Source organism: Salmo salar, chromosome 15 (genome assembly GCF_965601325.2).
Source record: "Salmo salar chromosome 15, fSalSal1, whole genome shotgun sequence".
Taxonomy (NCBI): Eukaryota; Metazoa; Chordata; class Actinopteri; order Salmoniformes; family Salmonidae; genus Salmo; species Salmo salar.
Window position 1 is genome coordinate 47,884,169 of NC_138305.1, and position 14,661 is coordinate 47,898,829.

The 14,661-nt window shown below is 49.3% G+C and overlaps 1 protein-coding gene across 2 annotated transcripts in view; it reads left to right on the top strand.

The window, feature by feature from the left end:
• Positions 1 to 14,661, top strand: part of ap180 (Clathrin coat assembly protein AP180) — a 22,671-nt gene continuing 8,010 nt past the window's right edge. The window contains exons 1-4 of one of the 2 annotated variants that reach the window (XM_045695182.2): positions 1 to 793; positions 888 to 1,162; positions 8,385 to 8,527; positions 8,958 to 9,033. In XM_045695182.2, the coding sequence (XP_045551138.2) occupies positions 1,033 to 1,162; positions 8,385 to 8,527; positions 8,958 to 9,033 (349 nt within the window). In that variant the 5' untranslated portion in view covers positions 1 to 793; positions 888 to 1,032. 2 annotated transcript variants of the gene reach the window in all.

The following is a 14,661-nucleotide window of genomic DNA, read 5'->3' on the forward strand; positions in this document are numbered from 1 at the left end:
TAGAGCTCACTCGTAAACCCTTTGACATATTAATGATATGATTGCTAGGCTATACAGTAGGCCTAGGAATATTCCCCTTTAAGAACGCGCCACGGTGAGCGTGGGATGGACGTGTGTCGGTTTGTTAATGAAGTGTCACCTGACCCTGTCCTAACACTGCACGGGGGGAGAGGATATATAGTCTAAATAAACATACATTCGAGTGAGTGGAAGACACAATTATTTCCAACATCTCCATACAGTGTAGCCTATTCAGCCTCCTTGGATTGGTGCGCCGGTCAGTGTTGGCTCTTGCCACAGGGGTTAGAGGCACATCTACTGTCGACAGGCTCGTTGCCCTTCTCTCTCTATCAGACATTCTTGATCAGAAAACGTCCGGAGCGAAGATTTTAATCAACGAGCCCACTGTGCGTCACTACAAAATCGTTATTTTGAAAGCCCCCCGGTGCATTTTACTCCTTCGGTTTGCCTTTTTTGCGTGCGTCGTGGAGAAGGTAACACTGACAGTGTATCCGATGCTCCTGCAAAACGGATAACGGAATATTCTATGTATGTTTGATGAAGGTTGGACATTTGGCCAAACCCATTCATTGTAAGGATAACAAACGCTGCGCGGTCGCAACGTTTTCAATCTCCGGATTGCTTCTTTATTATTGCTTTATTGCTGTGGGCTGAGGAAATACATTGTATTTCCAGCGTAGTGTTACGTAAGAGTGACTTTATCCAAGGTGCTGAATTGAACGGTATAGCGGGACACAGAAGGAAGAAGGCAATATTGTTCAAGTCTACCCAGGTCAGAGCACACATCAACGTGACCCAATTTTAATTTCAAATGAAATATTGATTTATTTATTTGAGCTAATATTGAAAATTGTTCGCCCATCCAGAAGGTCACAGGCCTGTACGTGGGGGATTTGGAGAGGACCGCACAGCACCGGCGTCGTTGATACCCGTATTCCTGTAGCAAGACCGCCTTTTATTTCTCTCTTTGGTTAAATCAATTCTTAAGGTGGTCGACTACACGAGGAGAAAATGTCGGGGCAGACGCTCACGGATCGTATTGCCGCTGCGCAGTACCAGTTGACGGGATCAGAGGTGTCTCGCGCCGTCTGCAAAGCCACCACTCACGAGGTGATGGCGCCCAAGAAAAAGCACCTGGAATGTAAGTGCATTCTCATCCCCACCCTTTCTCTCTCTCTCTCTCTCTCTCTCACTCACTCACTCACTCACTCACTCACACACACACTATGAAGTGAAGAATACTGCATCATGAACTGATTAGATATCTATGGAAAAAAAATGGTTGACATCCATTGTAAACATATGCCTCTGGTGCCAAACGTTGCATGTTCGAATCCAGCAATGGAACATTGTTGAGATTTTTGTTTTAAGACTATCCCAAATCTCAACCCTTACCTTAACCATTCAGAATTAATACATAACCTTAACTACGAAATCTTAACGCCTAAACTTAACTCAAACCTTAAAAAAATCTGATTTAATGCCTAAACTTAACCTTAAACCCTTAGAAAGTTGACGTTTGGAACAACTTAGAAATGTTGTCTAATTCTGTGAGACTGTGAGAGCTTGTTGAATCATCAACCAATGCATTACATTTCTATGCTCCTGCCCTGCATGACCTGAGGCCTACCATGTATTGATGTTACCATGGAGATGACCCCAATGGTGACCCCTAGTCATCCTACATGTGTAGCTCACAGTGACTGGAGAGAAAGGTGGTCATAACTCAAAACAGACTGACTCACACAGAGGTCACAATACATTACATTTTCCCTTGTTCACTTGTCCTTGCACACTACACCTCCCAAGCTTCCCCTAAGTAATACATATGGCAGGAGTGCATGTCTTCAACGGCTGCAGTGTCTGCTACTGTAGTTGTCTTTGTTATTGATAAGCTAAAGAGCTTCCTCACTTGGTTTCACAGGTGTAGCCTATACACTATATCAAGTGTGAATTAAATGGGCAACAAATAGAAACCAGATAGATGTAGGCCTACTGTAGATAGACCTTAACGTCCGATTCTGCTTATTCACCAGTATCCAAGTTTCCCTGCATCAGCGCTGCTTCCATAAAGACTCAGGGTCCGCCTCATGACAAGACAATATGAATCGCTGGCATAGGGCCTAGCAGCCCGAGTCGGACTACAGCAGTCGTGGATGAATGGTGTTCCACCTGCCTGTGTGTGTGGTCAGGTGGCCGGCCCAGTCTCAGGCTAGCTCTAGCAAGACTCAGAACTTATATCGTGTGATACGCTCCCCACTGAATAATGCATTAATCAGCCAATGACTGGCCTCTATTATTTACACAGCCAAAGGTGACCATGCTAATGCTAAAGTAGGCAGGAGACTGCTGGGGATTAGCATAGCATTGCACAGAGAGGCAGAGAACTCAGAGTATGGCTGTCCAGAGAAGGGAGATTCTTACCCAACAAAATACACATATGTCCTGCTCTTTCCATGGCACAGACTGACCAGGTGAATGCTATGATCCCTTATTGATGTCACTTGTTAAGGGAGGAGACAGGTTAAAGAAGGATCTTTAAGCCTGGGGACAATTGAGACATGGATTGTGTATGTGTGCAAGACAAAAGATTTAAGTGCCTTTGAACAGGGTATGGTAGAAGATGCCAGTCATACCGGTTTGTGTCAAGAACTGCAACGCTGCTGGGTTTTTCCCACTCAACAGTTTCCTGTGTGTATCAAGAATGGTCCACCACCCAAAGGACATCCAGCCAACTTGACACAACTGTGGGAAGCATTGGCGTCAGAATTGACCAGCATCTCTGTGGAATGCTTTTGACACCTTTTTAGAGTCCACGCCCTGATGAATTGCGTCTCTTTTGAGGGCAAAATGGGGGAGGGGGTGCAACTCTATTAGGAAGGTGTTCCTAATGTTTGGTATACTCAGTGTATGTTTACTATAGTTTAGTTAATTTTTTACACATGTTAACCAAATACGATAAGCGTGATTAAACAAGCACAATGCAAATGGATCCTGTCTTTATCCAGGTGGAAGGATATTGTCTGTGTCTTGTCTGTGTTGTGACATTGATAGTTGAGTACCTCTAACTATGTCTCTTGCCTTGCAGTTAATCCTAGTGCATGTACAGTGTGTCAATATCATGGCCCTTCAAAACTAAATAAATATAGGGCACAATGTCTCCCTTATATTATTTTCTTGTCGCATAGTTAATGCCCTCAAGGCAACATTCAAGGCTTCAAACACCAAAACATTAAATTAGGCCAACATTTTTAGGCAAGGGCTCAGTCTAACCTAAATATATTATTGGAAACTCTAGTAGGACATATTATTTGTCATCTCCTCAGGGATAATCCAGTTCCAAACTTGCCTTGAGGCCACAGGTATGTGATGCCGTAGTCAGACGCGCTTCAAAAGCAACCACAGAACAGAGAATTCAAAGTTCTACATTTTCCAAACTAAAGGTCATTTCATAGGCTATATTCCCTAGATAATCAAAGGCAAAGCGGTCAGATTTAAACTGTAAACAAAAGGTATAGACTAGTAGTAGCTTAGTGGCGTAGCGGTCAAAAAACTGTAAGGTCCCGCCATACGTGAGGCTTAGTAGACCCATTCTGCCAAAAACCAAAATGGGTAAAGGGAAGGGGAACACATAATGGTTTTAAATACCCACCAAAAACCACGAGTTCATCAACCATGCTCTATAATTAATCATTCCATATTTATACTGATATTCAATAATAATACTTTTCTAAATGGAACAAAAACAATACATAAAGCACAAATAAAGAAGGTATGTCTTTTACCAAATAGGGCTTTCTGTATACCACCCCTACCTTGTCACAACACAACTGATTGGCTCAAACAAATTAGGAAGGAAAGAAATTCCACAAATTAACTTTTAACATGGCACACCTGTTAATTGAAATGCATTTCATGTGACTACCTCATGAAGCTGGTTGAGAGTGTGCAAAGCTGTCGTTAAGGAAAAGGGTGTCTACTTTGAAGAATCTAAAATATATTTGGTTTTGTGTAACTTTTTTGGTTACTACATGATTCCATATGTGTCATTTCATAGATTTGATGTCTTCACTATTATTCTACAATATAGGAAATCGTACCAATAAAGAAAAACCCTGGAATGAGTAGGTGTGTCAACTTTTGACTGGTACTGTATATTACATATCTCTTGGCCTTAAGTTAGATGGCATAACGCACAGATTCCACAGATAATGCCCTAGGCCTAGACATGGACATGGAATAAGAGTATTGTATATGTCAATGACCCTATACACTTTGACGCAGACATTGATGTGCCAGTGTGATGATGCATCAAACATTACCCCTCTAGTCTTTGTGTGAAGCCATTGTAAAGGAGAAGGTAGTTGTTGTTGTCCTTCATCATTGTGTCATGATTGCTGACCCTTGAGAGGCAGTCCGGTTGCCATGGAAACAGATTGTAGAGCGGGTCAAAGACTCAGGCTGACACAAAGAGGGGTTCTGGGAAGGCACAGTGGAGGGCAAACGACTCCAGAGTGCTTCAACCGACAGTCATTTTGGGCAGTAGCATGTCCTTAGAATGATATTTTCTGACTTGTTTTGGTGTTTCAGAGTGAGAAATGGGTTTCAATGTTTTTTTATTGGTTCTTACTCTGAAGGAGCGAGATGCCTGAAATATATTTCATTTTGATAGGACTCTTCTTGTTTCCTCTTGTGGTGAAACACAGTTCGTTAAATTTGACAAACCTGTTCCCTCTGAGCAATGTGATAAAAATACATTGAAGATCAGTGATGCGACAGGAATCACTGGTTTAGTGGTCAGTGTAGCCTATACCCGCATGCATGTTTTTATGCATGGACACAGCTTGTGCGCGTGTGTAGGCGTTTTCAGTCATCTGGTAAGTGAATCATTGAGCTGATACCTCTGGACAAGCTTAACAAGTGTGTGTGTGTGGTCTCAGGAGTGTCGTTAGGGTAATGGGTTGGGGCCTATACGCTGGCTTCCAGCTGATTTAATCTGGCCTATTCCTGTCACTCTAACCTCGGAGCAGTCTGGTGTGTGAGTACAACAATACACACACCCAGGCAGGCCGCAAACATATGCACGCATGCCAGGGGCGGAAATCCCGGGGGGGACGGGGGGGACACGACCCCCCCCATCCTGGGAAAAATATGATTTGTCCCCCCCAATATATCACTGAAACATAACTATGTAATTTAAATAATATTAATAATACGCAATGAAAGCAATTGTGCTGATTGTAGACACTTAATAGCGCGTTTTTAAGTTTCAAAAGATTGCGACCCCCCCCCACCCTTTTCCTCACAATGGTTTGATCCACTGGCAAGGTAACAGAGGGGTTGTAGCCACTGTCTGAAAGGCACTCAATGAACGTAACTGAAGTGAGGTTAATCCAGTCAATCGCGCACTCACACTAGCTGAATATGCAGAGCTAGCGTGCAAATATTAACTATTAAGCTAGCTAGTACCTATTCCATTTATGTGGCCTCGTCAAAGATGGAATCTTTGCTATCGTCAATTTATTCCGAGATCAGCATGCAGATGATGTAAGTTAGTGCTTCAAAGTCCCTGTGATAAGGTTAGCGATAAACTGAAGTCCAAACTGAACAGAACTACACTCTCTTCTACCATTGTCTTAAATATATTTTATGGTCTCGCTGCAAAAGCAAAATTGTCGCAAGGGAACTTTTATTTATTTAACCCGGGTAGCAAAGATTATAGCAAACACCACTGAAACTGAATTGGTGCTCGCTAGCTTTGCAAATTCAGCTATTGTTGGAAGCCAGCCAATATGAAACAAACTATTAAAATTACAAAAGGTTGCAGCATATGTTGTGTAAATGGTGAACTCATACAGCTGTCAACTCTTGTCATTTTAATCCGTTTCACATTTGCTAGCTACCTTTTAGATCGAAGCCCAAATAGAATGATAAAAGATAAGATGATAGAAGCCCATCTCCTACTGTAAATAACCTACACACTGTGTGTGTAGCCAGCCAGCCAGCCAGGTAGAAAAATGGCAGAAAAATAAAAGACGGACATCAGAGTATTTTTCAGTACACCAAAACGCAAAGTAAGAACCCTAGTAGCCTAATATCTCAAAGACTAGTTGATAAAATGTTCATAAGAAAGAAATGAAATTCTAATGGAAATGTTTCACAGTGATGTCATTAGGCAGAGCAGGCAACAGATGGCACACAGACAGCAGAGTTGGGGACAGATATGCAGGGACAGACTGGCAGAAACAGGGAGTCTCAGGTAAGTTTGTTGAGTCTTTGTTTGGCAACATTATGAAAGGTTCTCCATTTTTTTTACTTGTAAAATAGGAACATAATTGGAAAATGCCATGGATACCCCCACTCTCAACTTAAACTGGTGACTGAACTAAGATTTGTTAAAGGCAATGGTATTGCTGTTGTGATTAGTTGTGTAGTTTTGGGTACCGGTAGTTAGGAGTACGGCAAACACCTTATTTCTTTGGTTCCTCAATATACATTTACCATATTACAATGTAGGCTATGTGTTACAGCACTACTTTTGGTGTCCCCCTCAGGAATTGCTCTTGAGAAAATTTCATGTAATTGTCCCCCCCCAAAGTTGATATCAGATTTTCGCCCCTGACGCACGCACACGCACATGCACAGTCCTGTGTGCCTTGTTATAGACTCCCCTACCAGTTAATTTTTACAGCTCTCCTGTCTGCTGTGGATTACTGAGTCTTTATTTAGATCAGTCAATCATCATTAGACTTACACACACACACTGCTCTGTGGTTGTGTGTGTGTGTGTATGGACACACATGTGTTTGTGTGGCAAACAAAATAGTGGGCCACAAATATTCCACACATAAAATCCACACCACAGGGTTGCCTGTTGAGATGGAACATATGGTTGAGCTGTGGTGTAGGAAACAGAGCTGAGCAAAGCGGGGACAGACAGGAATATTAGGGCTGTCATCACCAACTGTTTTACTGAGAGGCAGATACATTTAGGAGAGAGAGAGAGAACATAAAAGGGTTCTTCGGCTATCCCTCTGTGGAAAGGGTTCTTCATGGAACCCAGAGGGGTTCTACCTGAAACCAAAAAGTGTTCTTCAAAGGTTCCTCCGGTGGGGACTGCCGAAAACCCTTTCAGGCTCTAGATAGCACCTGTTTTTTTATAAGAATGTACAGTCAGTACATCAGTCAACATTAGGCAAAAACTGGACACAAAAGCTTCTAACTGGAGACGTGTGTGTGTGTGTGTGTGTGTGTGTGTGTGTGTGTGTGTGTGTGTGTGTGTGTTGGGAGAGGGGTCACCACACCAGACTCCATACTGATTTATATTAATCTGTGGACAAAGCCCCTGCCCTTTGACCATGAAATGACCAACAAGGCTTCTTCAACATGCAGCCCCTCTCTCTTTTTAGTCTGGTCAGTGTTGGTCAACCATTGATAATATTGCAGCCTTCCATCCCTTGGCAGGACAAGCTTCCGCCTTTTGGAAGTACAGAAACATGGTTTGGCTATGATTTATAGCAACCTTCCCGATCCTAGGAGGGATGGTTGGTTAACATTAGTGTGATAAAATAATATACCAATAAAGGCCAGGTGACATCTCATATCCCCCTCTCTCTTCCGAGCCGCTAATCTGTCATGTACTGTATCCCAAAGAGCTGAGTTGAGGTGATTGCTCTCTGAGTCAGACCTGTCGGTCACTCTGTCTAAATGGCAGTCTGTATGTCTCTTTGTCTGTGTGTGTGTGTGTGTGTGCACTACTTCTATCTGTGTTGGATCCTTTCCAGCAGTGTTGGTGGCTGTGAGGCTTGGTATGTGTGTCCTGACTCCCAAATGGATGTCTGACTCGGCAATGCCTAGCTCCACTAGGTACACAGTGAAGTGAACAACCCCCAGAGGCTGTTTTATGGCTTACACACACACACACACACACACACACACACACACACACACACACACACACACACACACACACACACACACACACACACACACACACACACACACACACACACACACACACACACAGCCCAGCACTTCTACTCCAAAAATCACAGAGCACATGAATGGAGCAAGGGAGACTGAGTCTCATTTGACCTGGGGTGAGGCTTCACTATCAGCTATGGCAGCACATTACATATTTTCTTGGCAGTCAGCATGTCTTAACACTTTGAAATTGTACTTACTCATCATGATTTTACAACTCTTTCAATACCTTGATATATCCTAACAAATCCTGCTATATTCCACTGTCTCAAAATGTCTGACCGTTTCACGGATCGACAATCAACAAGAGAACGGTTTCACTGAGCTGCACGAACAGCCTCTCCCCACAGTACTAACAAACCTATCTGTATGTGTTTCAGATCTGATATCGGCCACCAATGCGACCAACGTGAACATCCCTCAGATGGCCGACACTCTGTTTGAGAGGGCCACCAACGCCAGCTGGATTGTCGTCTTCAAGGCCCTAGTCACCACACACCACATGTGTGTCCATGGAAACGAGGTCAGAGGGTAGCATTTTAGTGCACAACCACAATAAAACCAATTAGGACTGTTTGAGCACCATGGACAGCTACACGGCTGTCTTGATTCATCCCAGGGGAGCTGTGAGTGTGGCTGTCCATGGTGCTGGAACAGTGCTATTAGTATTGCTGCAGACTAGAGCTCGTTCTGAAACATGGTTATCAATCACCGTTGTGTTTGTCTGGAGCTATATTTGCATATTGAGTTGCTGTATTGCAAAAGACATGCTTTCACACACTGTAAAGTCTCAATTTTGGACTAACATACTAGCACTCAATTTGTAGTTGACATTTTCAGTAAATATAGCTTAATTGTCTTTTTTTTCTTGGATTCTGATTTTGTTTAATCAGCCTATTTCATTGTAAGGTGTTTCAGAGTGTCAGTGCCTTATTGTCATTCTGCTTCCTCAGAGGTTCATCCAGTACCTGGCCTCCAGGACCGCTCTGTTCAACCTCAGCAACTTTATCGACAAAACAGGCTCCCACGGTAAGTGCACTTCCTGTATGTTTGTGGAGGGAAGCAGGTGGATTCCCTCCCAGTTGAGACCATAAACGGCTACAGTAGATGAGATGTGAGACTACCTGGAGGTGCAGAAGGAGAGGAAGAGGCGGAGAGAGGCGGAAAGAGGAAGAGGCGGAGAGAGGAAGAGACGGGAGGTGAGGCGGAGAGAGGAAGAGACGTGAGGTGGAGAGAGGAAGAGACGGGAGGTGAGGCGGAGAGAGGAAGAGACGTGAGGTGGAGAGAGGAAGAGACTGGAGGAGAGGCAGAGAACAGGCGGAAAGAGAGAGGCGGAAAGAGAGAGGCGGAAAGAGAGGCGGAAAGAGGAAGAGACGTGAGGTGGAGAGAGGAAGAGACTGGAGGAGAGGCAGAGAACAGGCGGAAAGAGAGAGGCGGAAAGGGAGAGGCGGAAAGAGGAAGAGACGTGAGGTGGAGAGAGGAAGAGACTGGAGGAGAGGCAGAGAACAGGCGGAAAGAGAGAGGCGGAAAGAGAGGCGGAAAGAGGAAGAGACGTGAGGTGGAGAGAGGAAGAGACTGGAGGAGAGGCAGAGAACAGGCGGAAAGGGAGAGGCGGAAAGAGAGGCGGAAAGGGAGAGGCGGAAAGAGGAAGACGTGAGGTGGAGAGAGGAAGAGACTGGAGGAGAGGCAGAGAACAGGCGGAAAGAGAGAGGCGGAAAGAGAGGCGGAAAGGGAGAGGCGGAAAGAGGAAGAGACGTGAGGTGGAGAGAGGAAGAGACTGGAGGAGAGGCAGAGAACAGGCGGAAAGAGAGAGGCGGAAAGAGAGGCGGAAAGGGAGAGGCGGAAAGAGGAAGAGACGTGAGGTGGAGAGAGGAAGAGACTGGAGGAGAGGCAGAGAACAGGCGGAAAGAGAGAGGCGGAAAGAGAGGCGGAAAGGGAGAGGCGGAAAGAGGAAGAGACGTGAGGTGGAGAGAGGAAGAGACTGGAGGAGAGGCAGAGAACAGGCGGAAAGAGAGAGGCGGAAAGAGAGGCGGAAAGGGAGAGGCGGAAAGAGGAAGAGACGTGAGGTGGAGAGAGGAAGAGACTGGAGGAGAGGCAGAGAACAGGCGGAAAGAGAGAGGCGGAAAGAGAGGCGGAAAGGGAGAGGCGGAAAGAGGAAGAGACGTGAGGTGGAGAGAGGCAGAGCTGGGAGGAGAGGATGCGCTGGGAGGAGAGGATGAGCTGGGAGGAAAGGCAGAGCTGGGTGGAGAGCGGTGGAGAAAGGCGGCGAACAGGAGGAGAAGAGGCGGAGAGGGGTGGGGAGGAGAAGAGGCGGAGAGGGGTGGGGAGGAGAAGAGGCGGATAGGGGTGGGGAGGAGAAGAGGCGGATAGGGGTGGGGAGGAAAAGAGGCGGAGAGGCGGGGTGGGGAGGAGAAGAGGCGGAGAGGGGTGGGGAGGCGGAGAGGCGGGGTGGGGAGGAGAAGAGGCGGAGCGGGGTGGGAGGAGAAGAGGCGGAGCGGGGTGGGGGGAGAAGAGGCGGAGAGGGGTGGGGAGGAGAAGAGGCGGAGCGGGGTGGAAAGAGGAGAAGAGGCGGAGCGGGGTGGAAAGAGGAGAAGAGGCGGAGGCGGAAAGAGGATGAGACTGGAGGCGGGGGTGGAAAGAGGATGAGACGGGAGGCGGGGGTGGAAAGAGGATGAGACGGGAGGAGAGGCAGAGACGGGAGCAGAGCGGTGGAGAAAGGCGGAGACCAGGAGGAGAAGAGGCGGAGAGCGGAAGAGACTGGTGAGGCGGAGAAGAGGCAGAGATGCGGAAAGAGGAAGGGGCAGAGAGAGGCGGAAAGAGGAAGAGACGGGAGGTGAGACGGGTAGAGAGAGGCGGAGAGAGGCGGAAAGAGGAAGAGACGGGAGGAGAGGCGGAGAGAGGAAGAGACGTGAGGCGGAGACGGGAGGAGAGGCAGAGAGGTGGAAAGAGGAAGGAGCAGAGAGAGGTGGAGAGAGGAAGAGACGGGAGGTGAGGTGGAGAGAGGAAGAGACGTGAGGCGGAGACGGGAGGAGAGGCAGAGATGGGAGGAGAGGCAGCGACGGGAGGAGAGGCAGAGAGAGGCAGCGACGGGAGGAGAGGCGGAGACAGGCGGAGGTGGGGAGGAGGAGAGGGAGATTGGAAGAGAGCTAGGAGGGGAGGCGGAGACAGGAGGAGAGGCGGAGATAGGAGGCGGAGACAGGAGAGGCGGAGAAAGGCGGAGACAGGAGGAGAGGCGGAGAAAGGTGAGGATGAGAGGGTGAGGGAGATCGGCGGAGAGCCAGGAGGAGAGGCGGAGACAGGAGGAGAAGCAGAGAGAGGCGGAGAGAGAGGAGGGGGAGACAGGAGAGGAGGGGGAGACAGGAGGCGAGGGGGAGACAGGAGGCGAGGGGGAGACAGGAGGCGAGGGGGAGACAGGAGGCGAGGCAGAATGATGCGGAGACAGGAAAAGAGGCAGAATGATGCGGAGACAGGAGGAGAGACAGGAGGAGAGGCAGAGACAGGAGGAGAGGCAGAGACAGGAGGAGAGGCAGAGAGAGGCGGAGACAGGAGGAGAGGCAGAGAGAGGAGGAGAGAGGTGAGGAGGAGAGGGAGATCGGAGGAGAAGCGGAGACAGGAGGAGAGGCCGAGGTGGGGAGGAGGAGAGGGAGCTTGGAAGAGAGCTAGTAGGGGAGGCGGAGACAGGAGGAGAGGCGGAGACAGGAGGAGAGGCGGAGATTGGCGGAGAGGCGGAGATAGGAGACAGGAGGAGAGGCGGAGATAAGAGGCGGAGACAGGAGAGGCGGAGAAAGGTGGAGACAGGAGGAGAGGCGGAGAAAGGTGAGGATGAGAGGGTGAGGGAGATCGGCGGAGAGCCAGGAGGAGAGGCGGAGCCAGGAGGAGAGGCGGAGCCAGGAGGAGAGGCAGAGAGAGGCGGAGACAGGAGGAGAGGCAGAGAGAGGAGGAGAGAGGTGAGGAGGAGAGGGAGATCGGAGGAGAAGCGGAGACAGGAGGAGAGGCCGAGGTGGGGAGGAGGAGAGGGAGCTTGGAAGAGAGCTAGTAGGGGAGGCGGAGACAGGAGGCAGAGACAGGAGGAGTGGTGGAGATTGGCGGAGACAGGAGGAGAGGCGGAGACAGGAGGAGAGGCGGAGATTGGCGGAGAGGCGGAGATAGGAGACAGGAGGAGAGGCGGAGATAGGAGGCGGAGACAGGAGAGGCGGAGAAAGGTGGAGACAGGAGGAGAGGCGGAGAAAGGTGAGGATGAGAGGGTGAGGGAGATCGGCGGAGAGCCAGGAGGAGAGGCTGAGCCAGGAGGAGAGGCGGAGCCAGGAGGAGAGGCGGAGACAGGAGGAGAAGCAGAGAGAGGCGGAGAGAGAGGAGGGGGAGACAGGAAGCGAGGGGGAGACAGGAGGCGAGGCAGAATGATGCGGAGACAGGAAAAGAGGCAGAATGATGCGGAGACAGGAGGAGAGACAGGAGGGGAGGCGGAGACAGGAGGAGAGGCAGGGAGAGGCAGAGAGAGGAGGAGAGAGGTGAGGAGGAGAGGGAGATCGGAGGAGAAGCGGAGACAGGAGGAGAGGCCGAGGTGGGGAGGAGGAGAGGGAGATTGGAAGAGAGCTAGGAGGGGAGGCGGAGACAGGAGGCGGAGACAGGAGGAGAGGTGGAGATTGGCGGAGACAGGAGAGGCCGAGAGAGACTGAGACAGGAGGAGAGGCCGAGAGAGGCGGAGACAGGAGGAGAGGCGGAGACAGGAGGAGAGGCGGAGATTGGCGGAGACAGGAGAGGCCGAGAGAGGCGGAGACAGGAGGAGAGGCTGAGAGGGTGAGGGAGATCGGCGGAGAGCCAGGAGGAGAGGCGGAGACAGGAGGAGAGGCAGAGACAGGAGGCGAGGCAGAATGATGCGGAGACAGGAGGAGAGGCAGAGACAGGAGGCGGAGATAGGAGGAGAGGCAGAGACAGGAGGAGAGGCCGAGGTGGGGAGGAGGAGAGGGAGATTGGAAGAGAGCTAGGAGGGGAGGCGGAGACAGGAGGAGAAGCGGATACAGGAGGAGAGGAAGAGAGAGGCGGAGACAGGAGGAGAGGTGGAGAGGCAGAGAGAAAGGAGGCGGAGACAGGAGGCGAGGCGGAGACAGGAGGACAGGCAGAGAGAGGCAGAGAGAGGCGGAGAGGCAGAGAGGGAGGAGACAGGAGGCGAGGCGGAGACAGGAGGAGAGGCGGAGAGAGGCTGAGACAGGAGGACAGGCAGAGAGAGGCGGAGACGGGAAGAGAGGCAGAATAATGGAGAGACAGGAGCAGAGGCGGAGACAGGAGGCGGAGACAGGAGGCGGAGACAGGAGGCGAGACAGAGAGAGGCGGAGACAGAGGGAGAGGCAGAGGGAGGAGGAGAGGGAGATCGGAGGAGAGGTGGAGACAGGAGGAGAAGCGGAGACAGGTGGAGAGGCGGGAGATGAGGCGGAGAGAGGAGGGATTTGAAGGAGACAGGAGGAGACGGGCCATCTGGAAAGAGAGGAAGTTGCTGGCCTTTTAATTGCATAATGAACAGTAGCAAGCATGCAATGTGCACACGCGAAACATAGTACTGTACGTGTACAGATGTGGGATCTTAATCAATCATTCAATCAAATGTATTTCTAAATCCCTTCTTACATCAGCTGATGTCACAAAGTGCTGTACAGAAACCCAGCCTAAAATCCCAAACAGCAAGCAATACAGATGTAGAAGCACGGTGGCTAGGAAAAACTCCCTTGAAAGGCCGGAACCTAGGCAGAAACCTAGAGAAGAACCAGGCTATGAGGGGTGGCCAGTCCTCTTCTGGCTTTGCCGGGTGGAGATTATAACGGAACATGGCCAAGATGTTCTAATGTTCATAAATAACCAGCTTGGTCTAATAATAATAATAATAACAATCACTATGGTTGTAGAGGGTGCAACAGGTCAGCACTTCAGGAGTAAATGTCAGTTGGCTCAGATCAGTATCTCTATCGCACCTGCTGTCTCTAGAGAGTTGAAAACAGCAGGTCTGGGATAAGGTAGCACGTCCGGTGAACAGGTCAGGGTTCCATAGCCGCAGGCAGAACAGTTGAAACTGGAGCAGCAGCACGACCAGGTGGACTGGGGACAGGAGAAATACTTCAGATATAACAGACTGACCCTAGCCCCCCGACACAAACTATTGCAGCATAAATACTGGAGGCTGAGACAGGAGGGGTCGGGAGACACTGTGGCCCTGTCCGACGATACCCCCAGACAGGGCCAAACAGACAGGATATAACCCCACCCACTTTGCCAAAGCACAGCCCCCACACCACTAGAGGGATATCTTCAACCACCAACGTACTATCCCCACGGCACGAACCCAGACAGGAAGATAACATCAGTGACTCAACCCACTCAAGTGACGCACCCCTTCTAGGGACGGCATGGAAGAGCACCAGTAAGCCAGTGACTCAGCCCCTGTAATAGGGTTTGAGGCAGAGAATCCCAGTGGAGAGAGGGGAACCGGCCATGCAAAGACAGCAATGGCGGTTCGTATCTCCAGTGCCTTTCCGTTCACCTTCACACTCCTGGGCCAGACAACACTCAATCATAGGACCTACTGAAGAGATGAGTCTTCAGTAAAGACTTAAAGGTCGAGACCGAGTCTGCATCTCTCACGTGGATAGGCAGACCATTCCATGAAAA